Here is a 27,149-nt window from a genome sequence, read left to right as displayed (position 1 = left end):
CTCATGGGCCAAGTTGTGTGTATTTGCTTGGTCTGGCCTCTTCTCTGACTGTCTTACTGTTCTTTTAGTGCTGTTTTGTGGCAGGGAAGGCAGGTCCTGAGAGAACTTCCACCATAAGAACAAATATATTTGGAGCTGCTTATGTTTGCTATGGTCAAGGAACAGACCTTGAGCAGGATGGGCAGGCAGAGGTTCTTCAAGGCACTAAAGCATCCCCGTGGAAGGAATGATGTGATGATACAGAGAGGGTGTCTTGGTGAATATTGTGTCCTGCCAGGCTCAGGACATGGGGCATGGCTCCTAGAGGGAAACAGTGTGCCCTGGTGATGACTGAAAGTGGGAGACAAATCTCTGTGTCCAGGTGGCAGCTCAGGCAGCTTGGGCAGATTGCTGCAAGGTACATTGGTGGACAGGCACTGTGGGTCAGTACAGTCACTTGTGAGGCATATTGGTTCATTTTTTCTCTTCCACAGGATTCAGAGCAGAATTGGCTCTCCTGTTCCCCCTCAGCACACAGGGTCATCAAGGACTGTCCGGCGCTACCCAGCCAGGAATGGCCAGCTCACCTCTAATGCCCTCCCCAATGGCAATGGACACGAGCACAGCAGCTCTGGCCCACATGCTGCTTCCCAGGAGCACACCTTGTCTGCAAAGGGTAAGGCCTGCAGGGCTGTCACTCTTTTGGGGCTTCTTGTTGGGGTCATGGGAAAGAGCAACACTTTGACTGGGGATCCCCAAAAAACCATGGACTGTGCTGCTCAGTGGAATGAAAAGGGAAGGTCAGCATGGGCATTGCTGGGCTTGGTAAAGAAAGGGGAGGAGCAGGACACATCAGGGCAGCAAAATGCTGATGTCTTGAGACAGGAGCCAGGGGGCATGACAATTGCATCTCAGAGATGTTGAGCATCACCCCAGCACACTGCCCTGCAGGGGAATTGCCTCAGTCTGTAGGAATGGTGTCTCCCAGCTTACTCCTCAGTCTGAGCAGCTCTCAAGGTCAGATTGTGCAACCAGCATCTATTTATTCCCTTTGGCTGCTGCCTTGATGCCTTCTGACAGGAGCAGGGATTAGGCCAGGCTTCTGGGACATGCAGATGCTGAGCCTCAATGCTTTCCCAGCTAGGACATATGCCAGTTGTCTTCTGCAGGTTGGTTCTCTCCTGAAGCCATGATTCCCCAAGGAGGCACCGTGTGGTATCTCAGCCCCTATGAGTAGGGCCATGAATCTGATTGAAGCTGTAATCTGGAAGTGGGGATTGAAATGGGGAGGGGGGTGAGTGCAGCAAGGGTAGCACTGTCCCATTGGGGTGGGATGGAAGGCTCTGGTGTCAAGCCAGCTGGTTATACAATAGTTCTGTTTACTGACCATTTTCCACAAGTCCCAAAGAGCTCTGAGTGTGATTTCCCATCATATGGGAGGATGATGAGGGACCAGAAGAGGACCACAGATAGCTGCAGGAGGTCAGGGGACACTTGTAGGGAGGCAATGGTTTTCTTAAGGCCTGATGCTCTCTCTTCTGGATGCCAGTGTTTTCATGTGCAAGGACTTCCAGTGGTTTAAGAGCAGCCAGTCTTCTGAGTACTGATGTAGCTGGAGAAAGAATATTGCTTAAAGTGGAAAAACTCTCTTTATGATGAAGTTAGTGCATGTGTGTTCCTTCACACTGTTATGCCACTCCAACTGGGCAGGCAGAGCATGCTGCTTGCCATTGCTCATGTGTTAACAAACTCTTACAGAGGCTGGAGCAGAAAACAGGCTGGAGTGAGCAAGGGGCAAGGAGAGACAGAATCACAGAATTGCAGAGTCAGCTAGGTTGGAAAAGATCTTTAAGATCATTAAGTCAAATCAATGACATAACACCACCTTGTCAGCTAGGCCATGGCACTAAGTGCCACATCCTGTCTTTTCTTAAACACCTCTGGGTATGGTGACTGCACCACCCTGGGGAGGGACACAGACCCTTGTTTGCACTGGGAATGCTTTGGAGGTGAGCTGTGAATGACAGCTCCCCTGGCCTGGGCATGCTGTTTCCACTTAGCACTCTTTTTCTTTCATAGGGGCCAACCTGACAGAGAAGATTAGGAAGATAAAAATTGTCTTCACACCCACCATCTGCAAGCAGACGTGCCGGAGTGGGCGCTGCTACAACAGCTGCGAGAAAGGAGACACCACCACCCTCTACAGCCAAGGGGGGCATGACCCCGACCCCAAATCCGGCTTCCGCATCTGTGAGCACCCCAGTGTCCTGCACCACTCTCCTGCCTGCTTCCCCACTCTGCTCTTCTGCTTCTCCTGACTCTACAGACTAAGGGCTTGGGCTGCTGTAGGGAGGGGAAGCTATGGCTTCTCTCAGTGCCTTGGAAGCTGTTTTCTGGGGTCTTTGGGGCTTTCTCTCTCTGGGGGAGGAAGACAGACTTTGCCTCATTGCTCTCTTTCCTGGGCAAGCAGATTCTGTTTCCATCTCACCCTGGGTTAGAGGGGATGTATGTGTTTGAGTCAGGCCTGCAGCCAAGCCTCACCACCCCCTTATTCTCAGAGCCAGCTCACTGCTTTAGTTGGCATCCAGTCTTGGGGCTGACTTTCATCACCTAATTTCCTCCTGTTCTCTCCTTTCACTCACATGGCAGCCAGGAGAGCTGGCTGCAGGTTGCAAACTGTTCTTATAAAAAGGGCTTGCTGAAACCACTGCTCACCTTTCAGAGCCATTGGGATTGCTCATCAAGTCACTGGGATATCCAGCTGTGGGTTGGTCACACTGTCTTGGAGCCAGCTGGTGGGAGCAACAGGCTGGACTTGTTGGGACTTGCCCTCTGAGTGCCTCTGTATCTCTCAAATTCTTCTAACACTGAGAGAATAAAAAGTCTTGCTGTTGTGGACACTGTTGGAAGATGGTGTTCACAGCAATTTCTGCCTAGATCCTGGTTAAAAAATGTGTCTCCCCCCCTAAACAGGGTGCTGGGCTTGAGCCAATGAACTTGAAACAGGATGGGTGTTCATCCCTGGGATGAACCTGACAAGCCATCCTGGAATGTGGAGCAGCAGTGTCTCATCTCACACTGAAATGAGTCAGGATAATCTGTCAAGGAATCCCATGTGTTGCTTGAGTGTAGTTCACACTGAGATGCTCCAGGCATGTGATGAGGTCAGAAAGGACATGACTTTGGTTTCATCTGTGGATGCTTTTTCTGAGCCTGTGCAGATGAATTGCTCCTGATTCTTTTGTCCCACTCCACACTTCTCCCACATGAGCTGCTGGCAGGGCCAGGCTTGGATGTGAGACAGGCTCTAAGGATGTGGCTCCCTGCCTGTTCTCTCTGTCTGCCTCTCCCATCCTGCTGAGTTCCCTTCTGGGTAGGAGTAAAATCCCTGCCAAGTGGGGAGGGGGAAATGCAGAAGTGAAAAAATTGGGCAGACTTGGCTACACATGGCTGCCATAGCTCCCAACCCACTCCAAGAGATCCTGCTGTGTCAGCAACACCACCTTGGCAGCCCCACAGGACATGGGTGCCCCAGCCTGGCTGTGGCCCCAGAGCCCAAGGGAGGGTTCATTTTCTTCAAGCCATGACTCCAGATGTGAGCAGAGCTTGGGAAGATGGTGTTGCCCAGCAGGGACCCGAGCCTGCCTCCAGGCTGCAAGGGCTGACTCCAGCCCAGTGCTGCAGCTGGTCCTTGGGACATCAGGGGGTTAGTGCTGTCCAGCTGCAGCTGCCTGGCATCCCCAGCTGCCCTTGGCTGAGCCAGTGTCTCAGTTCCTCCCCTGAGCAGACCTCTCTTTGCCTTGCAGACTTCTGTCAGATCCCCTGCCTGAATGGAGGGCGCTGCGTGGGCCGGGATGAATGCTGGTGCCCCTCCAACTCCACGGGGAAGTTTTGCCACCTGCCAGCTCCCTCTTTGGAAAAGAAGCAAGGAGGAAGAGCCCCAAAGACCCCAGCTGGGAGCTCCATGAGGCACTCCACATATACCCTGCCCTTGTCCAACCAGCTGGGTGAGCATGGCCAATGTCTCCAGACTCCACATTTTATTCCCATTTGTGTGCTACTCAGATATTTTTTAACAGGACTGAGGAGGCCACTACCTCCTTATGCTTGCTGTTTCAGGCCAGGTTGTTAGACAGGAGGTTTCCCTAGTTTCTTATGGAGGTTTTGTCCTCTTTTTAGGTCAGAGAAATATTTTCTTTTAGAGGCAGTCTTCCTCTATATTTCCTGATGGGCTCAGTCTACGTCTCCTCCCATTGACTTTATTCACGATGATACCCTTTGGGTGCCAAATTGTTGCCAGATTGTCACAAATGTGGTGTAAACTCATCTTCCAGCTTCCCTAAACCCTTCTCTGGTGAATGTCCACATCAACCACCCTCCAGAAGCCATCGTGCAAATTCACCAGGTGGCCAGGGTGCGGGGTGATGCAGAGGCGTCGGAGGAGAATAGCGTGGAGGCAGTCCTGGTGCCTCAGCTGGCTGCTGTGCCCTGGTACACCTATGCCCATGGGAATGGCAACAGCATTGCCACTGAGAGCAGACAGCAGCAGCAGAGAGCTCCTGGGCTGCTGGGGAGGTGCTTTCGGGAGGCTCTCCATGGGCAGGTAAGAGGCCGTCTTCAATGGTGGATTCGTGTTTTGGGGTAGGGGAGTGTTGGCTTTCGGGTGTAGGGGGTGGCTTTATTCTGTGAAGCCATTCAGTGTCAGCATGGGCATCCTGCAGGTGCCATGGGCACAGGCAGCAATGTGTCAGCACTTGGGAAGAAAAAACATTCCGTGCTTTGATCCAACAGAGAGACCTCACTGCCTTGCCCTGACCAGGCTGTGCCCTGGGGCAGCACAGCCCAGACTTGATGGCTTTCACATACAGTCTGGTTTTAAAAGGGTGCCCTATTTATAGCAACATTTACAGCCACGCTCTGCAATTATTGTAGGAAACGTATAAAACATAGGAAAATTCCTTTCCCTCTCAGACGATAAATGGAAGTCTGATTTCCATGGAACGATGCCTTCCTGGAGAGCTCGACTGGGGCTTGGGAAGCAAATGCACGTGAGGGACTTTCTCACCCCTGTCCCACAGTCATCGTAATTTCTTATTTTGTCTTTCCCCATATGTTTTTCTTGCGTCACTGGAAAAGCATTGGAGGTTTTTGGCACCCACAGGAACACCTGTGAGCTCCCTCAGAACAGTTCATGCTCAGAGAGACCCCCAGCCTGGCAGTCTGGGACTCAGCCCCGTCCCCACCGCTCCCCAGCCTTTTTGGGGGGGCTGCTTCCAGTTCCCATCCCCTCCTTCGGTCACTCCCATCCAAGTCATTTCTAGCAGGAAATATTCTTAGCCATTCTCTAGTGCAAAAATAGAGGAGATCAGAACCTGGGCTGCAAAAGCCCTGCTTCTCTGTGGGGAGATGGCAGTGCTGCGACCACAGGAGCAGAGGATGGTGATGCACGGAGATGCTCACGGATCCTGGGGAGGCTGTGAGAGATGCTCTGGGGGCGGCAGGGGGTACCCTTGCTGTGCTCACACCTCAGCCAGCTGGGCTGCTGCCGTGCCTGGGAGGGGGTGCGCAGCTGGGCGGGAGTGCCTGCCTGTCCCGCTCGCCGCAGCCCCAGCCGAGCCGGCCGGAATGCGAGGCTGGGCAGGCGGCCACGCGCCTGGAGCGGGGCCAGCTCCAGCCTGCGCGCCCAGCGCTCCGCACGATGGGAGGCTGTGATCCAGAGGGCCTTGCCGGGACTGGGGCAGAGACACTCATTCAGCAGAGGAAAGTGCCTGACAACAAGCTCCCCGCCGGGCTGGAGTGCTGCGCCCATTTCACAGGCTAATCAGCCAGGCAAGGGGCTGATTCTGGGGCTTTGCCAGGTGATATCATCTCTGGTTCATCTCTGCTCTGTTTGATGGCCCCTTCCCCTTTGAAGGGTGCAGTCAAGGGAGGTTCTGTCTGCACAACTTTTTGCTATCTTAATCCACATGCCTGGTCCTGCTGTGTCCCAGTGGGGAGCTGTGCCAAGAGGGCTCTGACCCGAGACAGTTGTTCCCTGTGCTGGCTCTGCTGCTGCCCTACAGCTGGGCACGTTTCCTCTGCATCCCACAGAAGCCTGATCTGCTTCTCTCTCTGCAGTGCACCAACCCCCTGCCAGGGCTAACCAAGCTGGAGGATTGCTGTGGCAGCGTGGGGCTCTTTTGGGGCATGGACCAGTGCCTGGCCTGTCCCCCCCGGCCAGGTGAGTACTGCTGCTGGCCAGGAGCTGGGACAGCATGAGGGACAGCCTGCACCCTCAATGAGCAAAAGTGATTTGGCTGCTCATGTGGCCAAGGCAGGGAGCAGAGCTGCAGGTTGTGATACATGGCTCTCCTTGGCCCAAGGTCCTCAGGGATGGGCAGCACGTCCCAGATGAGTGCAGGCTCATGCCAGCTGCCATTCCAGCCCACCAGAGTGCTGGTCCCAGGCTCATGTGGCCAACACTTCCCACCATGCTAGCCCCATTCAGAGGGAGAAACAGGAAAAAAGCAGCCGTGGTTTTAGGAGGTGCAGTTCTAGTTGGAGGAGGAGGCTGCAGACTTGGCCCTATAGAGTTACGAGCCTGCTCTGGGCCCAACACGGGTTTGGCAGGGGCTCTGGAAATAACACTACATCAAACAATTGGCAGGAGCACGCCCGGGGTCCGTTCCAGGGGCATGGGCGTCCAGCTCTGTTTCTGCTGCACTTGGGAGCTAGACAGACTGATCCAGCAGGAGATGGGGATTCCTCATCTGCTCTGCTCAGGGTGCTTCATGACGAGCATGGCCCCTTGCAGCACAGTCTCATCCTGTGTTGTGGTGGAGAGGCCATGCAGGAGGATGCCTGGCTGGAGAGGGAGCAGTCCTGTGGGCACAGTGCTTCCAATGCTGACTGGGTGTGGTGCAGGGCAAGGTGTACTCACCGAGTGGAATGTGGGCAGGGAGCTGCTCACCTCCTCCCTGTCTGTCTGCCTGCCTGCCCCCTTTCATTGCTGCCTGCCTGCTCAATCACATCCCTTCACTGGATCAAAGAGCTACAGAAAACAGACCCCATGGTTCAGGAGACTTTGGACTCCTGAATAGAGTGTAGGTATCCAAAGTGGCAGGTTTTGCAAGCAAGTGTGCTGCTGGTGACTTCTAGCTCTGCTCAGAGTTTTTCCTGCTTGCTTACATACACTTTCCCAAGAGCTGAATTTGTGTCTCATTATCCTCAATTCGATTCCTCCTCAGCCAGGGGTAGGGCTGACTGGAGCCAAATTCCTTGCAATCACAGACGAGGTTGTCAGCATCCTGGAACCCAGTCAGATCTTGGGAGCTCTGATTGCTGTCATCTTCCCAAGCTGCATGGCTGTGCTGTGGCCTTGGCCATGCTGCTGCTTTCCTACCCTCACCCATGTGCCAGCCCCAAAACAGTCTTGGGCATACGTGGTGTGGGGGTGACCCTGGGGTCTGCAGGTTCAGTACAGACAAGGAAATGCCCCACACAGGCCTTAGCCTCTCTGTCTCTGACCTTCACAACTCCAGTCATGGCTTTCTCTTCCCCATCCCACAGCAGTCTCTCTGTTTCTTACCTGTCTCTCTGTGATCCCACCATTAGAAAGAAGGGGGCTTGCTTAATACTTCAGTTAGCCTGTAAATTGCTGCAAAAACTCTGCAACTCCTTTCTCTTTCTCCATGCCAGGATGCAGGGTGATTGCAGAGAATGCAGCCAGAGCTGCAGGAGTACTTTACTCTGCTGGACTTAAAGCTTCAAAATGTGTCTAATCACAGGCTTCTAAGATGTGAAAACAGACACAAAATACCCTCAAGTGCTCCTTGCAGTCAGCCAACCAGTAGAGCAAATGCACTTCAGAAATGACTCCTAGCTGCCAGCAGGCTGCACAGCTCACAGCTCAGCACATGCTCTGTGTCCCAGGAGCAGTTGCAACTCAGGGCAAGTTGTCACTGCTAGTCTCCACTGAGTGGACAGTTGCTTGTCTGGCTTTGTTTTCAGATTAATTCCAGGGAGATATGAAAAATGTATTCATGTGGGTCTTTTGTATACCTGTGCCATAAGAAATTGCCTTTGGCTTTGGGCGATAAAGTTCCTCTTTGGAGACTTAATGGCTCTTGTGATTTTGGCAGGAATTCAGGCTAGTTGAAGGAGCGATTTTCATCCTGTTCAATGGTATACAGGTATCTTCCTGCTTTGGCCACCTCTGGTGCAAGGAGCTGTAAGGCAGACACATGATGGAGGCAGCCTAAGGGAGCCCAGGGGTTGTGCAGTGAGAAGCCCAGGTGGATGGCACACCTTTCTCTGGCATGTTATCTTCATACACAAGATAGCTGACCCCAGAGTGGAGTCAGGGAAACAGCTCTTTCTCAGTGACCTTACTTCTTTAACAGAGCTGCCAAACACCATGACCTCTCATTGCCTTGTGCCTTGTCTGCCAGGGTTTCCAGTTCCATGCCAGTGTGAAGGCATTGTTCCATGTACTTCCTGGCTGTAGACCACATCCCACACTCACATTCCTTCTGCCTTCTGGTCTTGCTGGCCTGTGTTGTGCTCACTCTAAGTCACTGGGCTGTAGTTCAGTGATCTGGTGTCTCGTGCACAGAGATAACATGTCCAGTGTATGTTTCCAGCTTTCTTCTTAGCACTGTGATCTTCAGACAGAACTCCTTGCTCTCATGTTACCCGGGGAAGCATGCACCAGAGCAGACTTGACAGCACTGGGAATTTAATTCCAGCAACTAGAGACAGAAATGGCAGAAGCTAGTTAAGTGTAAACACTTACAAACGTACAGAAGTGCAGCCAGGCTAGAGCTAGACAAATGGGGAACTTGTTTGGATTGACTGTCTGCCCGAGACACTGATTGTTAGTAGAGTCTGGATGTGTCCGGATGTCTCCATCGTCTGCAGCTTTCATGTTTGGTACGTGTTTGTGTGCGGAAAGACATCAGAGAAGAAGAATAGGAGGCAGGCATCTGTGTGAGCAAACTGACCATGACCAATCCTCGCTGTTTTTCATGTTTTGCTCAGCATCAGAAAAGCCAAGGCACTCAAATGCTTTGTCTGCGTCCTAATGAGACCATGTTAAAAGCTGAGTTCAAAATTAAGGGTTGACCTGGCCAGGAGTCTCTGTAGTGAGTGTTACTTTAGTCTCAGATATTTCCTTAGGCCATGCTGTTGATTTGCTGCTGGGGGGCTGTACATTGCTAAGTGTCTTCAGAGAAGTGGGCACAGAGATGGGGGTTCCAGCAGACTATAGAAGTTCCTGGGAGCTGCTGTTGCTGTTGCAAGTGAGAACTAAAGATAGCACCCCCATGATATATCAGAGGAGAGCCAAGAGCTTGCTCCATGAGCTCCATGAGCTTGTTGCCTGATCCATGAAAGAAAGAGATGAGCCAGAGGCAGGACCCTGGAGGGTGGCAGGATACCTGCATGCTGCCATGTGGCTGCAGTCCTTCAGCTCTGGCCAGAATTTGGTGGATGAAATGTGTTGTATTGCAAGATAAGATAAACCAGGTGGAGATATTCAATGACCCTCCTGGGTCTTTAGTATTTGGAGGAAGCAATGGAGCACACACTGAAAAGCTGGATCAGAGGGGTAGGGACAAACAGAATCCTGGAAAGTAAAACCTGGAGAAGACTGATAGCAGGAAAAGGGAATTAGAGGCTGATGAAGCAGCTGAAGTAGGGACACTAGGATGTGGCTGAAAGGGAGCTCAGGAGCCAGCATGGTAGTTGAGCAGTGCTGATGAGGAACCTGTCAATGTCCTGTCCTGTGCAAGCTCAGGATGTGGGGCGAGTAGCAGGTACACTGCTGGGCAGAGCTACTCCTGCTTACCTGCCAGACCATGTGTTATTTTGGAGGATACAGAGGTCTGTGGAAAGAACATGTTGGAACAATATTAAGAGATGGTCTGTGGAAATTAAACCAAATGAGACTGGAGCTACAGGTCAACACATACTCCATGGCAGGATGGATTTGGACACTGGTTTTCCCAAAGCCTTGGTCCCTCTCAGGCACATGGGGATAAAGGAACCTGGCAGCAGAGAGTTCTGTCCAGAGGGGATTACAGCTCTGCTCTTCTACCTCCTCCCTGTCTGTGAGACCACACAACTCTGAAACCAGCAGCATTCCAGGAGAACACCCATATCAGTGGACACTATCTCCAGTACTGCCAGAAGCTACAGGTCTCACCCTTCTGTGCAAACAGCAGACTTTCTGGGTGCAGGAGTAGACCTGCATTTTCCATGTCCTGGTTTTTCAGTGCCCCCTGTCCCTTACTTCCACCCTACAGTCAGCCTGAGCATGGGCTGGGCTGTGCACCCCCTCATTGTGCTCACTGCAGATCTTCCTGGGCTGCTTTCTCTCCTCCTATGGGTTTTAACTGCATTAAGAAACAAGTCTTTGAAGGCTATTGTTTTGTTTTTATTCCCACTCCACGTGTTTTTTCAAGTTTTTTGTCCTAGAGAAAAGTCTGAATTTGAATGGAAAGTTGGATCCTGTAATGTCTGGCTTGGCATCTGCAGCACTCCCTAGCAGACCTCCCAGTGTGAGAGGGGTGGCAGCTCACCCATGGAGCCGTCATGGTCATGGTCAGAAACGGCAAGGGGCTCTGCAAGCCTCACCTCCCCTGTGCTGGGCCTGCAGGCAGTGAAACAGCCACAGGAAGCCCCTTGAAAATCAATCCCCTGGCCTGCTCCTGTGAGCAGATGGGGTGGGATACAGGAAAAAAATCCCTGGATGTATGGGAAGGAGGCTATGGAGTACCAGTACCACAGAAAGCAATGCTTAACCTGGGAAAGCACAGCATTTTCAGGACTGCTTTGTTCTGCACAGTGCTTGTTTTGCTCATCATTCACATACAGCATTGTAGTAGCAGCACGCAGCAGCAGTGTTAAAAGACTGGGGGTTTTTAGGTACAAGGCATCTTGTTGGAGCTGGAAGCCACCTTGGGAGAAGAATGTTTCTGTTGAAACACCAAATGGCAAAAAGGAATTATCAGTCTTTTTCCTTCAAGCATCTTTTGCCCCTTCAAGACTTTACTGGTCATGAGTAGAGCCAGAGGACATAGTTCTGTATCTCACATGCAGCACCAGTGCATGCCCTCCCCACCACTACTACCACTAACCCTTGTAGGGGCATTGCAGAAAGACTTGCTGAAGCCTGTTTGCTACAGACCATCCAGAGGAGAGCAGTTATGACAGACCTGGGCAGAAGGATTTGCCTCTTTCCCTCATGTCCATTTGGCCTTAGAACTCAACTGATGCCCACAGCCACAGCCTACTTCTTGGTGTGGCACCTTGAATACATCTCTGGAGGCTGCTTTTGGGGTCCAAGCTGCTCTGCTCTTCTGCCAGTGAGCTCAGCAGCTCAGTCCTCCCTGCAGCAGAGGCTGGTCTTTTCTACTTCACACTAATCCAGGCTGGGGCTTGACTGAGTCCACCACACCTGTTTCTCCAGATGTTATGAGACCATTCACTCTGGCTCCTTTCACCTCCCATGTCCTGGAAAACTTAGGACAAGCAGAGGCACCACAGCTACCCTCAAGGTTTCCCAGTGAGTTGATGTCTTTAGTATGGTAGATGGAAAGAGTCAAAATAAATGGGCTAGCTTTCAGGAACTAGGCATTTCCTCACTTCTCATCTGACCACAGGCTTGTTTCTTCCCCTTTTAACAGAGTGATATTGTATGGACTAATGTAATGTAATATCTCATCCAACAAACATTGTCTCACTTCACACCCCTGTGGCTACCACCACTAGGAGAAATTTTCCACTTCACCACCACCCTGAGCTTCTCCAGATAGTGTTTGGGGAGCCAGGGCCATTGGGTAAAATATCTTCTCCTGGGAAGTGATGAAAAATTAGCATAATTGCTTAAAGATCATCCTGCTAGGCAACAAAATCCCTCTGTCCAATTTCTGTGTATTCATTTCCTTTCATATTATGATCTACTTGAGTATTTTTCTAGGTGAGGACAAAGATGCTGGTGGGAGTCCTGGGCTGTGGCTGCTTCACACTCACCTCATTTCTGAGCCTGTGAGCTTATTGCATGCATGCTGCTTTGTATGAGCCCAGCCCTGACAGGAATATCTGTGCCTGCAGAGCTTGCAGAGGGCTAGAGGAAGCAATGAGGAGAGCCAGGAGGGACTCCTAATGTGCAGCTACTTGGTGACAACATTGGTTTGGCACAGTGCCCTCAGGGCTGAAGTGCCCACAAGGCAAGGTTCTGTAATCACACCCTTGAATAAGGGACCAGGGCTCCCTGCCCTCAGCAAGCCTGAAATCTGTCTGCCGGACAGATGCAACTCAGCTGCTCCATCCCTAGCCTCAGACCCTGGGATGTAGAGAGTGTAGACAGACAGACACAGGAGTCTGGGGCCTCTTCAGCTCTGGATGCAACAGATTTCTGCCCTCTCTGATCATCAGTTTAGCTTTTTCCTTTTAGTGGGTTCCAGAGGAATAGCCTCCTACCAGCTGCATGAGAAAAGGTTGGATGCTGATCCCCTTTGCAGGAAACCTAGGTGTCCTAGGCTGGTTTTTTTTTTCAGGAAGTTTTGGCCATATCTGTTGTCATTCAGCAACATCTGAGCTTGTGGAAGGAAATAGTCCTCTACTCAAGAAACCAAGCACAAAGCTTAGAGTTAATAGCTTATATCCTCCTGGAGCCACACACTGTCTTCCCTTGTGGACAGGTCCTGGCAGAAAGAAAGAGTGCAGCCTCCATCCAATACTTCAAAACTCTCTTGGTTCTCCCCTTGGTACAGAAAGATCTGCTCACATTACAATACAATTATTCTTTCCAGGGAACATGGGTTTCTTTGCAGAGTTAAAACATCTGTCCATAGCTTCTCAAGTAGTGCTGAAGTAGTGAGGTTTCTGCAAACTGGAGTTCTATAAGTGCTGAGGTGGCACAGACCTGCAACTCATCTGCCCACCACTGGCATTTCTGCCTTGCCCTCTCCCCCGCAGCATCTGTTGGAGGGATGCTGCAGAATCTGTTTCTCTGCAAAGGCTTTTCAGAGGGGGAGCATGGCTCTGGCACGTCATCACTCTTTGATCTCTTGGCTTCCGCTCAGAGGCTTGCACACAACAATGGTGCTTCATTTGAGTGTCTGTTATCACATTGTGCTGAGGATGAGACACGTTCCAAGCACAGTTAATGCCTGCCGCCCGCAAGCTGTGGTGTGGGAGGACCTGAAATCCCACTGGGATATTGAGCCTGGAGCCCATAAACCAGAGGATTTTTTACCTTCCCAGAAGGCTGGAAAGTTACCCAGGGATTCCCTATATCACCAGAAGCTCCCTCATTCCTAACATCCAGGTATTTGTTAGCACCTGCTGCCTACAATTCGTGACTAAACTGTTGAAGGGAGTAAACAGATTTTTTTGTCTTTGTCATTCACTCAGCTGCTGAGGATCAATGTACACATGGAAAACCTTGTAGATTCATTTAATATACCTGAGAAAACCAGGTTTTCTATTCTCCTTCCTGGTATAGACTGGTAATGATGTGTTATCCTGTCTTTAATTTTCTAAGCACCTTTATCTTAGAAGGCTGGTCTCTAACTTTTGCCTTTCAAGAACTATCCTAGAATGGCCTTAAATTGCTCTATAGAGTTCAAGTCTTCAGGACAAAGAGTTATGGACATGCCTGCTCTCTGCCCCCAGAATGTGTTCTTAAACTTTGCAGGCTCTAGCCAAGCTTCTCCTGCTGTAAGGATGGTCTCAATTTGTCCCTGGCTCTTGAAAGCTGCAATGTGTAAGGAATCTGCCAGACCCTCGATATGACTATTGCCATGGAGGGTTTTCCATGTATAACACCAAGGAGTGAGCTACTAATGCCAGGCAGGAGAAATTAAGAGTGGTTGGAATATGGCTGGGCAGTCATAGTTGCTGCATGCACTCCTTGTTCCCAAGCAAAAGATCCAGAAAATTAAGAAGAAACCCCACCCTGGGAAAATCCCAACCTTAGACAAAGTACCCTTCTTTCTACCCCACCCCATGCTTACTCACTTCCCAACCCATCCACTCAGATTTGCTTTTCCTTGCTCCAAAATTCAGTGCCTAAATTTGACTTCCTAGGAATTTATGGACCACATTTTACTTGCCTTTAAAAATTTTGGAGAGGTTTAATTGTGCGTGTTATAGAACATTTTGAAACCCACAAAACTATTTTAAGCAGAAATCTGAATTTTTCTTTGATGAGAGAGATTGGGGCAGGAAATCACATGCAGTATAAAAAGAAATGTAATAAACAGGGCCTGAGCTGTTATTTCAGCAGCTTGTCAAGGACCTCAGCCATTCCTTTCACTCTGATTCCCTTTGTCATGTGCCACCTGGCTATCCAAACTGACCTAGAAGGAGACAAAGTGGCACAGTGATAGATATGAGGCACAGGCAGACCTTTGGGTCACCAGTTTGGCACTTGCCCAGAAGCAGAAGCCACTGCATGGATAACATGGCTGCTCTTACCTTTCCCTCTGCCCTGGGAGTCATCAGAAGCCCACCTAAGGCTAGGGACCCTTTCCCTCTGGAAGGAAGGCAGAGAAGGGAGGACACTGGTGGCTGGCTCTGCTGCCAGTGTCCCACACTGTTTGCTTTTTTTTCCAGCACACCCTGTGATTGAGAATGGACAGGTGGAGTGTCCCCAGGGATACAAAAGGCTGAACCAAAGCCACTGCCAAGGTAAGGATGCTGCTTTCATCGGTCTCTCTCCTCCTCACATCCACTGTCAGAGTTGAAATTATCTACACAAAATACATTTATCTAAATCCCTGGTATAGCTCTGCAAAGAACATGACTTATAAAAATCTCCATGTTTTCATCAAGAATGAAAGAAAACCAGGTAGCACAGGACTACATGACTCAGCTGACAAGCACAGTGAGCACATAGTTGGGCCAGTAAACTCCCCTAGTTAAGTCCTACAGAACCAGTAAGGACCTGTGTTTATGCTCTTAAGTGTGAGTGTAAAAACACTTCTATGGTCTGAAGCAACAGAAATTCTGTTGCCTAAAAATATTTGTGCAGGTTATCAGTTTGTTCATTTGTTCATTTACAAGCAGGAGAGTGCCATAAAAGAGATGCCTTCTGTTCTAACTGTGTCACTTGCTCATGCTGCTCCCCTGCCTGCCCCATGCTGCCAGGATCCATCTATTACTCACTTCCATGGTCCCTCAGTTCCATATGAGGAAGGCACCATCTCTCCCCTTTTCTCTCCAGTTCATGTTTATTTGGCATTTCTTGGACCTACACTACTTGTGTTTTCCTGTGCTCTAACTAAAGAGGAATTTTATTGTTCCCTTCTTATGATCCCTGATAAGCTGAGAGGTGTCATCTCACAGATGCAGCAGGGAGCAAACCCAGGGCTGGCAATCCAATGACTCATCTCTTTTAGTTGGGACTTTCCACCATGCTTACTTAATTAATGATTCAGCCTCCCCACATTGTCCTGAGGGAGAACTTTTAACAACACAACAACTATTCAGCTTGATGCTCAAATCTCATCCCTTATGTGGCCACAGACAGTGCAGTGATTATGAGGAGCTACCCAGAGACATCAAATATGAGTTGGAGGAACAAAGCAGCTGGAGGGACTCATGTCAGAAAGCAGAGATCTGCAATGTCTGCTCTGGATTTCTGTTCCCTGTGGATCAGGGAGGAGCAGAGGGAGATGACAGTGTGGATTTGGCTAGGAAGATGTTTTCGCACAGGAAAAAGCATGAACCAAGATTTGTGCCTCTGATGCTCCTTTGTAAGCTGGACTGGAGAAGTTCTGTTCTTCAGACACTACTGCTTCAAGGTGCTATTCTCATCTCTACTGTTGCAGCAGAATGTGTGTCAGGAAGCATTAGCACCTCAATTCAGGACCCAGAGTGAGCAATTTGGTGGACAGATGTAGGAGAAGCTACATGGGGCCTTCTTTTCCCAGTCCATGTAGGAGGGGAAGACCATGTGGCTTTGCAGGCTGTTGTTAAAGAAGGGTGACTGGAAAAGGACCCTGGCAGAAGCCCATTTCCCTCTATTCAGTGTGGACAGAAAGAGTTGTCTCTAGTGCCATCCAGCAGGGGAACAAATGGTTCACTTTGCAGGATCTCCTGACATGCTGCAGGGGGTAGGAGTGGATGGCTGGTTCTATTCCCAGTGGGAACTTCTACTGCGGCTGACAGCAGAATAGAGGGGGTTGGGATGAGGCCTGGATGTGGCCCTGTTTTAAACTAAGCATATAAAGCCTAGCCTTTGGTGCTTGTTTGTTTTGTGCTGTCATTACTCTAATCCCTTCAATCTCTTTGTTCATATGGAGTCAAACATTTTGTCCAGTTGGTCTGTCAGAATGACATAGCACTCTGGCCATGCTGTGGAGTGACAGGGTGAGCACAGGGCTCCTCCAGAGAGCCCTAATGTCTTTTCCAGTGGGGTTCCCAGCATATTTGGGGCTGGTCACTGGTTGTTCTTATGAACTCTGTCCTGTGCTTGGTACAGAGCAGGAAACACTAAATTGTGCAGCCAAATCCAACTCCTCCCTAGCCTTCTGCAGATCCCTGTAGTGTTGGTACCTGTGATTGACTTAACTTCTGGCCTGGTCTTCATGGCCCTTGTATGTCTCAACTGTGTGGCATGAATGGAGGAGTTTAAGAGCACAGGACTGGGGAAGACCTTGAGGTCATTAAGTCTGAACTTCAGCTGTCATTGCTGGTTGTCTGTCTCACAAGGCAGACCCCTCCACCAAGCAGCAGTGCTTTGGCTCTGAGGAATCACACATTCTTCATGATGCTGTAGGAAAGCCTTTACTGCAGGCCAAATGGATGAGCCCAATGGTGTTTCCCTAGGATAAACCCAGCTTCCTTTCCAAAAACTATGTCTGATGAGTGCTGAGTCAGGGGCAGAGGCAGAACTTGAGGCAGGACTTGAATCTGGTGACTTCCCACTTGTTCACCCTGTTCTTAGAAGGCACAGTGAGCCACAGCCTGCCCCACCACCCCTCTGCCTCTGGATGGGACCTGTCAATGCCCTCCCTGCACACTGACATGGAGTTTCTCAACAAGGATCCTCTGTGGATGATAGCTCTATGCAAGCAGTGCCAGGAACAGGGAGAAAGGACGTGACTCACCATTCCTGGCTTGCAAATAACCATAATAGTGACCCTGACAGAGTGGCTCACCGTAGGGGCCACGTCTGTTTTTGACAAGGACCAAAAAGCAGAGCAGTCATCCACAAGCCATCCTGCAGCTGCAGCAAGCAAGCTCTGCAGATGTGAGACTACTGTCACCACAGTGGTCTCCACTGTGCTGCTTGGTGTAGAGGTTTCCTCGGACACCAGCCCAGCTGAAACCCTTTTGGTTCACAACACCTGAATGGGAGGCACTGGGTAGGCAGTTTAGTTCACCCTCAGCATCTTCACATCTCACAATGTTCTCTACTCTCCACAGATATCAATGAGTGCTTGATGCAGGGCCTCTGCAAAGATGCTGAGTGTGTGAACACCCGTGGCAGCTTCCGTTGTACCTGCAAGCCCGGCAGCATGCTAGACCCATCCCGTAGCCACTGCATCTGTAAGTGCTGCAGGGAACCCCTCTGGGGAGGGACCTGAGCAGGACCCCATGGCTGAGTGGAGTGCAGTGTCCTTCACATCTCCTTTGAGTGCAGCTGAGTTGGGTTGTTCTGCACTTGTGTGCAGAATGGGTCCCAATCATCATTATCATTCTCCACGGACACTGCATGGTCACTGAAGGGAATGTGCATGTGGTGTGGCAGCAGAGGACACAGTCCCCTGGGATGAGAGAACTCCCACATGAGCTGGATTTTCTTGGGGATGACACTGTTGGGGGAAAAGCCCCATGGTTGGTGGCCGGGGGGTGTTCTGGAGAGAAGAGAGGGCAGCCCTCGGGCAGGCAGAGAAAAGCCAAGGGGAGAGCTGATTGCCCCCGTTGTCCCGTTGGAGAGCTGGGGCAGCGGCGGCGCTGTTGCGTTTCAGCGGACAGAGCGGTGTCGATGGAGCAGGGGCTGTGCTACCGCTCGGCGGCCGGGGGCGTGTGCACCTTCCCGCTGCCGCACCGCATCACCCAGCAGATCTGCTGCTGCAGCCGCGTCGGCAAGGGATGGGGCGACAGCTGCCAGGAGTGCCCCGCGCCCGGCTCAGGTGAGACCTGCTCAGCTCTGCTCTGCTTACACCGGGGCTTGGGCTCGCCTCAACAGACAGCTGCACCACCCAGAGCTGAGCAGAGCAGATGCTGTCCTGTGAGAAGGGTACAGAACCAGGAAATAGACCTGGATAACACTGGGAAGGTGGAGAAGTCCCTGATGGACTTCCTCCTGAGGGACAACATAGCCATGTCTGTGCCTGGCTTTATTCAACAGCCATTTTCTCTCCTACATCTTTTGCTGGGAAGAAAAACAGGTGAGGATGAGTTTGAGTATCTCAGCATGGGATTGGGTGGAAGGGAAAGCACAAAAATCCTCAGGAACTGGAAAAATGTTCAGGTGGTTTATGCAGAGTATCTTGGTGATGTGCAGAGTGCTCAGTGCCAAGGTACTCTGGGTTTGTTTTATCTGCTCCCTTGGTCAGCTTGGAGCTTCCTGTGGCATGATCTTTTTCTAGCAGTACTGACCATGGAAGTGATTTCATTTTGGGGTCTGCGAATGCCTGTGAGAAACCCACCCTGTTCCGTGAACACTTTCTTTCTGCTTGAAGCATTCACCCACTGCAGCCCAGATGTGTTTCTATAAGAATTTAACCCTTAGAAATGACAGAAAATTATAGGATTGGGGAAACTGGCATACACATTCACATATGTGCCTGTCCATCTTCACTCCTTTATTCCACTGTCCCACTGTCATGTCTAGGTATGGTAAGCCAGGTGATTCCTCCACCAGCCTCCAGCCTCTGCTTTCTAAAGTTTTGATTTGATTTTCCTTCACAGAGGCCTTCAAAGAAATTTGCCCAGCAGGACATGGCTACACCTACTCCAGCTCTGATATCCGACTGTCAATGAGGAAGGCAGAGACAGAGGAGCTGCCCCTCAGCTTAGAAGAGCAAGGGGAGCACAGAAACTGGACTTTGGACTGGACAGTGAGGAGACAGCAGCTGCAGGACAGCCTGCGTGGCAGCATCCTGGAGGCATTGCCCTACCCTGGCACCTCAGCAAGACAGGGTAGCGTGGGGTCTACTGCTTAAAGCTGCTCCATCTGGGCCCCTAGTAAGAGAGAAAAACTTCTCAGGTCCTGCCACATACTATGGATGGACCTCTGGCTGAAAGGGCTCCCTATATCTGTATGACTGTAGTGTTCATAAGGCACTAGGTCTTCAAGGCTTTGGAGAGAAGGCTGAGTGTTTCAGACTCCTGCAACTGCATCTTTGCAGTTAGTGCTGACTGGTCAGGCTGCCTCCACCAGGACCTCAGGCCTGTGTGGCAAGCCTAGCACTCCAGCCCTTGGGCTTCTATCCAGCCCAGCTGGAGGGCAGTGTGACCAACTGCTTGTGCCAGTATTTGCTGGAGCAGAAGGTCCTGGGGTCTGCACAGTGCCAGGAGTCCAGGTGTGTTGGCTTTGGGAGCAAGTTCTTGCAGACAAATGTGAGGGACTGAATGGCAGTGTCTTAGAGGTGGGGTAAAGTTAGGGCAGTCAGGGTTTGAGGAGGATACCTATCTGTCTTCTCTCTACTCACCATGCACTGTTTCCTTTTCCAGGTGTAATTTCTCCTGCTGTGCAGGTGAGTAAGGTTTGTCTTGCTACAGCTCAGTGCATCTGTGGTAGCTGGATGAGCTGGAATGTCACACACATTAACTGAAAGAGGGGAGATTTAGATTAGATTTTAGGAAGAAAATCTTTACTGTGGCGGTGGTGAGACACTGGAACAGATTGCCCAGAGCAGCTGTGGATGCCCCAGCCCTGGATATTTTCAAGACCAGATTGGATGGGCCTTTGAGAAACCTGGTCTAGTAGAAGGCATCCCTGCCCATGGCAGTGGGGTGGAACTAGATGATCCCAACCCAAAACATTCTATTCTATTCTTGTTTACACTCCTTCACTGTTCAGCCAGGCAGGTATGTGAGATATGGGTCCAGCCGTGTCTACACTCACAGGGACTGAAGCTCTAGACAGGAGGGATTATCCGTGATGGATAAGATTTGCCTGGAGAGGATGCTGAGAAAGAGCTTCTAGCACAAAGCACCCTTCTAGTAAAGAAGCACTGTTGAGGCAGGTCGAAGCATCAGCTGTCCTCAGCTCTCCAGAGCTGCTGGTGACAGTGGCAATGACTACCAAGCCTGGATGACCTTCCTGGCCACCTTGAGGAGGTGTCTGCCTGGTAGCAGTGCCCTGGTCTCACTGCACAGTGTGCTAGCACAGCCCCTCTGTGGGTGGCCCTCGGAGCATGGCCTGAAGCTGTGTTTTGCCCAGGATGATGTGCTCAGGACAGAGTGATAGTGCCAAATGCACCCAGCTGGGGCAGCTTCTCCTCCTAGGATAGCGGTCCTGGAGAGAAAGAGGAGCCAGGAAGTGGATGGGAAAATGTCACAGGGGTGCTGCATCCCAGTTCCATGCACAAGAATCCTATGTTTCTGTCCCTCAGGGAACTGCTGATGCCACTGCAGAGCCTGCCATGCGCAGAGGTGAGTGCCAGGCTGGCAGGAGGGAGGGCACTTGAGGGGAAGAGAACAGGGGCAGTGAGGAAAGTGGGGAGACTGGGAGCTGCCTTCTCTGCAGGGCAGGCCCCAGGGCTGGGCAGGACAGGCTCCTGGCTGTGGGCAGCATGGAGGACCCCATCACACTGGGTGGCTGATGTGGGGCTATAGGAATGTGGGGAGGTGATGAATATCCAGCAAGGTGAAGGAGGCTGTGTTAATAAGATGATAGAGTTGCTGCAACCACCCAGCAGGATCTTCCTATATTATCTTTTGGTGCTGTGGTTGCCAGGTAAATCTTGGGTGGACATCTTTGCTTGGGATCAGATAGCTTGATTTGCCTCTCTTATCATTCCACAGAAGAGGAAGAGAAGTTCTGGCATGGTCCTCACCAGCCTGGCCCCACTACCACCTGGGATGCTGCTGCTCCAACACAGGTGCCAGCAGGTGTGTGTGCGTCCAGCCTTGGGGATTTCCTGTCTCTCTTTACCTGGTGCTACAGCAAAATTGAGTCCTAAGCTCTGCCCAAAGCTCTCTCCCTTAACCAGTCTGTTTGTCTGCCCACATGCCTCCCTTGACTTCCCAAAGAAAAGTCCGACTCTTGTCTCCATCTGGGCCCAGCTGCTGCCAGCCAGGGGAGCCAAATCTGGCCATCCCTGGGGAGTGACACGAGCGAACCTGTAGGGGAACCAAGTGCGTGTATCTCGGACCCTTCCCTGCGGCAGCTCCCTGCCGAGGGATCAGGAATCGGGATCCCTTCCCTGCGGCAGCTCCCTGCCGAGGGATCAGGAATCGGGATCCCTTCCCTGCGGCAGCTCCCTGCCGAGGAGGGATCAGGAATCGGGAGCCCTTCCCTGCGGCAGCTCCCGGCCGAGGAGGGACCAGGGATGGGGAGCCCTTCCCTGCTCAGCTCCCTGCCGAGGGATCAGGAATCGGGAGCCCTTCCCTGCGGCAGCTGCCGGCCGAGGAGGGATCAGGGATCACGCTGCGGTGCTCGGCCCCGCTCCCCTCCCGGCTGCGCTGACTCATCGCACGGGCAGCGCTGGGGGAGCCGTGCGGCTCCGGGCCCGCTTGTTTACTGCGCCGGAAACAAGGGCACTGTTGTTCCAGGCTTCCTCGAGTGTCTGGGAGTGTGGCCCCTGCCCTGCGCCGGGAGCTGGAGCACCTTGGGGAGCAGGGCTGGCCCAGGCACCTTGCTGAGGAATGCGCCTTCCTCAATAGCCTTTTGTTCGGGCTTGGGCTGCCCCTCGCTCCCCCGGCTGGCCTTATGCCGAGGGGTGTGTGTGCCTCACTGCCCTGTCCCTGCTGCCTGTGCTCGGCTTAGCAGGGTGGTGCGAGGCGGGGGGCCCTGCTGGCACCCCAAAAGGAGCGCCACCAGGCTCTGCTGCCAGTTCTAGTTCAAGGCGTGGGGCTGCAGTGCAGGTGAGCAATGTACAGCGCTGGGGCATGGCAGCTCAGGAGCCCGAGGAGATGGCAGGGTCTGTGTGTCCTCCCTGCAGCCCCGTGGGTGCAGGCTACTGAAGAAGGAGAGCAGCAGGCTGTTCAGCATCACTCTCCAAGAAGGGAAAGAGCAGCCTCCTGGTGTGGTGCTGGGGACACTAGATTCCATGCACCCTTTTGGTGCTGCTCCCAACCCTGTGCTCTCTCCTCGCAGGGGTCAGTGGCTGTGCCTCTTCACCCCTTTCCTGTGGAGCTGGAGCCTGTGTTCTGACCCCAGAGGGATACAGCTGCCTGTGCCACCCTGGTTACACCCTGGACCCCAGCGGCCTCCACTGCATTGGTAGGTTGGCAGTTGATGGTTCGAGTGCTTGGCCTTTGAGCCTCAGCAGCCATTCAGTCCTGGCTTGGGGAAGGTGTGGTGGCAGCTCTGCTGAGGCCCTGCCCACCTGCTGCACTGCGGGGCTGGCAGGGGCTGCCAGCAGCTGCAGGTGCTGACTGCCGCTCTTCCTTCCTTCCCTGCCTGGCTGTAGATGAAGATGAGTGTCTGAAAGACCCTTGTGCTGGAAAAGGTCGCTGCATCAATAGTGTGGGCTCCTATTTCTGCCTCTGCTACTCTGGGTACATCCTGGCTGTCTCGCTGGGCAAGCAAAGCTGTGAAGGTAAGTAGTGTTCACCTGGCACAGGGCTGCCGTCTCTCCAGGGCCTCTTTGTTCTCTCACCCTCACGCCCTCTCATGAATGTGCACATACTCATGCACAAACATGCACATCTTCCCACAGTTCTGCCCATAGACAGCTTGATCCATGGGAATCACTCTCTTCTACTTGCTCAGGGATAGGACCTTGCCTATGATGATCCAGGCAGGAGTGATGCCAGCCCTGGTCACTGCTTCATGGCTAGGGGGATGCTAGGGCACGTGGGGAATAGAGGAGAGCCCCAGCACAGATCCCTTGGGTAGAGCCAGCTGGAGGGAGAGCAGGTCCTCTCCTGCACCCAGCCTTCCTGACACTGGTGGGGGAAGACTCAGGACTGTCTCCCTGTGTGTTGCCAGACCGAGATGAATGTGAGCAGCCTTCTATCTGCCGAGGACAGCGATGCATCAACACACCTGGCTCCTACTACTGCCAGTGCAAGGAGGGCTTTGCCATGGGCCCCAGAGGACAGTGTGAAGGTAAAGCTTGCTGCTCCCAGTGTCCCTGCCCCTCCAACCTACCCTGTGCATGGCTGAACACTTCCTTTTCTCATCACTCTGTGTCTCCTCCTGTAAGGGAGGTAGGACACCCCCACATTTGTCTGCCCAGTGCCCTCCCCAAGGATTGCCTGTCCTCTCCTTTGACTGCAGGAGGAACAGGTTTTCCTGGGCAGAGGGAATGGAGTTCTGCCAAGATTCTCTCCCATCTCTCCATGGAGCTCCCCAATAGCCAGCCCATTCCAGCTTCCCATTATGGAAGGACATGCCTATATATTTTCATGCCACCTTGGCTTTGTCACAAAACTGTCATGCTGGCAGGTGTACTGCAGGGAGAGCAGGCTGCAGAGACTCGGGCCACCCATCCCCACTGCATCCCATTCACATGGCAAGACCTGGGCCTTTCAAAGCTTTCACCCTTGTCAATGTGTGATGTGCTTGATCAAAGATTCCCCTTTCTCAGTAGCTCATCTCCATCACAGAATGGAAGGCTATTTTAGGAGTCAGTACAGGAAACAGGGCATGCATAGAATGCTGCTTCCCCCACACAGCCTCCAGAAAGCACTTGCCTTAAGGCAACTGAGCTGGAGGTTGCATCCTAATCGTAGTTATGAAACGTCCAGATGAGACAGCCCTGCACAGATGTTTTCTGATCCCTTTCTCTACCCATGCACATTCCTGGCCTTGGCAACACCCTGCAGCAGTGAGTTTAGCTGCTGACTTGTGTCAGCCCTCAGATGTGGGTGTAGGATCCTGAGGGATAGGTGGGGCCGTAAGAAGTTTTGTCTAAGTCCTGGCAATAGGAGTGATACTCCTATTGGGTATCACTGTGCCCTGGAGGGAAACACTGAGGATCCAGCTGGAGAGGATACATTGGAGACTGCTGCACTGTTTACCTTTGGGAGCCTGAAAGAACTGTGTTTCTTGGCAGATGTCAACGAGTGCATGGATCCCAGCTCTTGCCCCAGTGGGAGATGTGTGAATACACTAGGATCCTACAAGTGTGTCAGCTGTGGGGCTGGCTACCAGCCCAGGAATGGAAGATGTATTGGTGAGAAATTTGGGCTGCCTCTGGGCAGAACCCTTGTACCCCACAGCAGCGCTCCCTGTAAGCCTCAAAAGGAGCAGGGGCCACATCCTTCCCCTGCAGTCAGCCAGCCTGTTTGGCCAGGGCGTATTGCACTCTTAGCTTGTGTGGAGGGACTGCTCTGAGCACCCTCCCATGCCATGCTGCCTTCTGCTGTATCACACAGATGTGGATGAGTGTCTTGAGGAGGGGACTTGCGCTCATGGACGGTGTGTCAACCTGGATGGCTCCTTCCGCTGCTCCTGCTACCGGGGCTACGAGGGGGCACCTGATGGGAAGAGCTGCCAAGGTACTAGGGAGCCACGTGCCCAGACACTCTGAAGTGTCATACACTCAGTCCAGAGGGTTCCCTAGGCTCTCCCTGAGCACTTGGCTCTGCCTGAGTCCTGGCCACCATGCTGGCTGGTTCCCCCAGAACATGTGTGCCTGGTCATGGTTGCTCTGCATTTTTTCTCCTTACGCCACTCTTTCTCGTGTGTTTATGCAGACATCGATGAATGCACAACCCGGACTCCGTGTCCCTCTGGACTCTGCCTCAACACTGAGGGCTCCTATTCCTGCATGTCTTGTGACACTGGCTATGCTGTCTCCAGAGATGGCAGCATGTGTGAAGGTATCCCTTCCCCAGAACAGAGGCGTGAGTGCTGGAGGAAATGAGGGAAGAGACATTGCCTTAGCTGGGTTACTGGTGGGGCAGGAGGACTTCTTTAGCCTCAGGATCCTTTTCCAGCTCTCTAGCTTCCTGTTCAGCAGAGAGCATGGAAGGCTGCAAGCAGATGTCATTTGGAGCAGCAGAAAGGTGATTTTACTCATGCAGGAAAGGGACGGGGTGACGGACTCATGGACTAATGATGATGTAGAAGATGCTGACAAAGGCCAGAGGAGTGCAGGAGGTCTGGAAATATTGGCAGAGTTGTGTGTCTTTTAGTTCAGAACTGTGTGCCTGGGAGCATATAGTTCAAATGTAGGTCTTCAATAGGAGGAGAAACCTTGCATCCACAGCCCATGGAGAGACTGTGGACACCCAGGTTTCATCATTTTTTTTTCAGCCCCTAATATAACTTGGACGAGTTTAAAAGGGAAAGTTTAGATCAAGGTCTCTGCTGTGCCAGACATGCTGGTGGAGACTTAACAGCAGCACTAATTTGTGTTGGTTGCAGTGCTGAGACATGAGAGTGCTCAGTCCCAGCTTTACAGCTCAACTGCTCTAGCACAAGCAGGAAAACTCTGTCTCTGATGGCTGACTGTGGGGGATATCCTGGGCTTGAGACAGCTTGATGAAAATTCCCTGTTTGGAGCAAGGGAAGAGAAAGGGCAGAGTTGGCAAAGGTATTTGTTTAAAGAATGGCCACGTGCTGAGAATTTATCTCTGGAGCACTGCAGAGCTCTGCAGCCTGCACGTAGCTGGCAAATGGGAGATCTTGCCTTTGATGTGACTCTCAGAAGGATTCCCCTGTATGGGGGCCTCTAGGAGGGGAGGCAGGGAAGTTTTTCCTCCCTTATTTCTCCTCTGTTTTGATGTCTGAGAAAGCCAATGAAATGAACTTATTTTGCATTTGATTTTTGGGTGTGATGGAAGAGCCGTAGTTTGATGCCTTACATCTGCCCTCCCCTTTTCCCAAGACTCCACGTGAGCTGCCCCATCTCAGCCACCTTGCCCCAGCCATTTCATGAGGGCATCTTATCAGGGTTTGATATTGTTTGGGTCACACTGACCTGATGGCAGGATGGCATGTTCCTCCCTGCCTTGGCTGGTGGCCTTGTCTGTGGATTTAGGTTTCATATTTGAAAAATGATAAGGGCTTTGTGATAGTTTTTTTGTAAATAAACTAGATTTTGGTTTCTCTCCAGAAGGATTCAACAATACTGCTTCTTACAACCCTTTGAGACTGAAAAGCTGGGAATCCTGCCCTGAGGTGGTAGGAAGCCATGCTCTTTGTGCCTGTGGCATGCTCAGTACTTTGCAAAGGGGAAGGTGTTCATTCCTACCCTCAGGAGCTGCCAGTCTCAGGGCTTTACCTCCTGTCAGTGCAGTGTTCTCCTGTGCTTGCCCCCACCTCAAGGGCTGCAGGCAGTCTGCTGGTATCTTGCAGTCCTCTGTGCGAGGGAACGTATCCCTCTCTCCTTTGCTTTGGCACCCTCAGAGTGCCAGCAGATTCTGGTCAAGTCCTGAAGGAGTTGGGTGAGAGAGGGTTTGTGGAGAACTCTGCAGTTGGGTAAGAGCTCTTGTAGGCCCCTGGACAGCTCTTCCACCAGAAGGATATTGTAGGCAAGTCTGCCAAAAGAAAGCAGAGCCTTGCAAGGTAGAGCTGGTGCTGTGTTGCTCTACTGATGTTTGCTCTTGTGCAGTTGGCTGAAGAGAGGATTTGTCAACAACTGTGACTGCACTTGCCTCTTGGTGGTTGTCATACACAGACACTGGGGTTAGCAATATCCCTGTGCTCACAGAGCTGCTGAATGTCTGAGGCTGGAGGGGACCTCTGGAGGTCATCTCATCCAACACTGCTCAAGCAGAGCCACCAAGAGTTGTCTGCTCAGGACTGCATCCAGATAGTTTTTCAGTATCTCCAAGAAGGGAGACTCCACAATGTCTTTGGGCAACCTAGGCCAGTGCTCTGCCACTGCCACAGAGAGTGTTCAGACAGGACCTCCTGTATTTCAGTTTGTGCCCCTTGCCTTTGGTCCTGTCACTGACTTGGTGCTGGGATAGTTTTTTGCTGGTCCCTGTGATGGAAGAGAATGAAGAGTCTGGGCTGAATCCCTGGGCACCAGCGAATCTCTCCCCTGTTCTCACTGTGATGGGATGGTCTGGGAGGACAGCTCAAACCCACTTTGCAGGCCAAC

At 51.9% G+C, this 27,149-nt stretch overlaps 1 protein-coding gene across 1 annotated transcript in view; it reads left to right on the top strand.

Moving 5' to 3' along the window:
• LTBP2 (latent transforming growth factor beta binding protein 2) overlaps positions 1-27,149 on the top strand; it is a 67,873-nt gene that overhangs the window by 30,253 nt on the left and 10,471 nt on the right. Inside the window, exons 4-21 of the mRNA XM_056492770.1 lie at positions 474-655; positions 2,059-2,229; positions 3,786-3,986; positions 4,314-4,582; positions 6,097-6,199; positions 14,581-14,655; positions 17,398-17,520; positions 17,943-18,107; positions 18,889-19,119; positions 19,654-19,676; positions 20,538-20,577; positions 20,950-21,036; positions 22,244-22,369; positions 22,560-22,688; positions 23,081-23,200; positions 24,150-24,269; positions 24,472-24,594; positions 24,793-24,918. Of these exons, the coding sequence (XP_056348745.1) occupies positions 474-655; positions 2,059-2,229; positions 3,786-3,986; positions 4,314-4,582; positions 6,097-6,199; positions 14,581-14,655; positions 17,398-17,520; positions 17,943-18,107; positions 18,889-19,119; positions 19,654-19,676; positions 20,538-20,577; positions 20,950-21,036; positions 22,244-22,369; positions 22,560-22,688; positions 23,081-23,200; positions 24,150-24,269; positions 24,472-24,594; positions 24,793-24,918 (2,414 nt within the window). The remainder of the gene's footprint in view (positions 1-473; positions 656-2,058; positions 2,230-3,785; positions 3,987-4,313; positions 4,583-6,096; positions 6,200-14,580; positions 14,656-17,397; positions 17,521-17,942; positions 18,108-18,888; positions 19,120-19,653; positions 19,677-20,537; positions 20,578-20,949; positions 21,037-22,243; positions 22,370-22,559; positions 22,689-23,080; positions 23,201-24,149; positions 24,270-24,471; positions 24,595-24,792; positions 24,919-27,149) is intronic.

The sequence above is a fragment of the Oenanthe melanoleuca genome, chromosome 5, assembly GCF_029582105.1.
Source record: "Oenanthe melanoleuca isolate GR-GAL-2019-014 chromosome 5, OMel1.0, whole genome shotgun sequence".
Classification (NCBI taxonomy): Eukaryota; Metazoa; Chordata; class Aves; order Passeriformes; family Muscicapidae; genus Oenanthe; species Oenanthe melanoleuca.
This window is presented reverse-complemented; position numbering and strand designations above follow the sequence as displayed.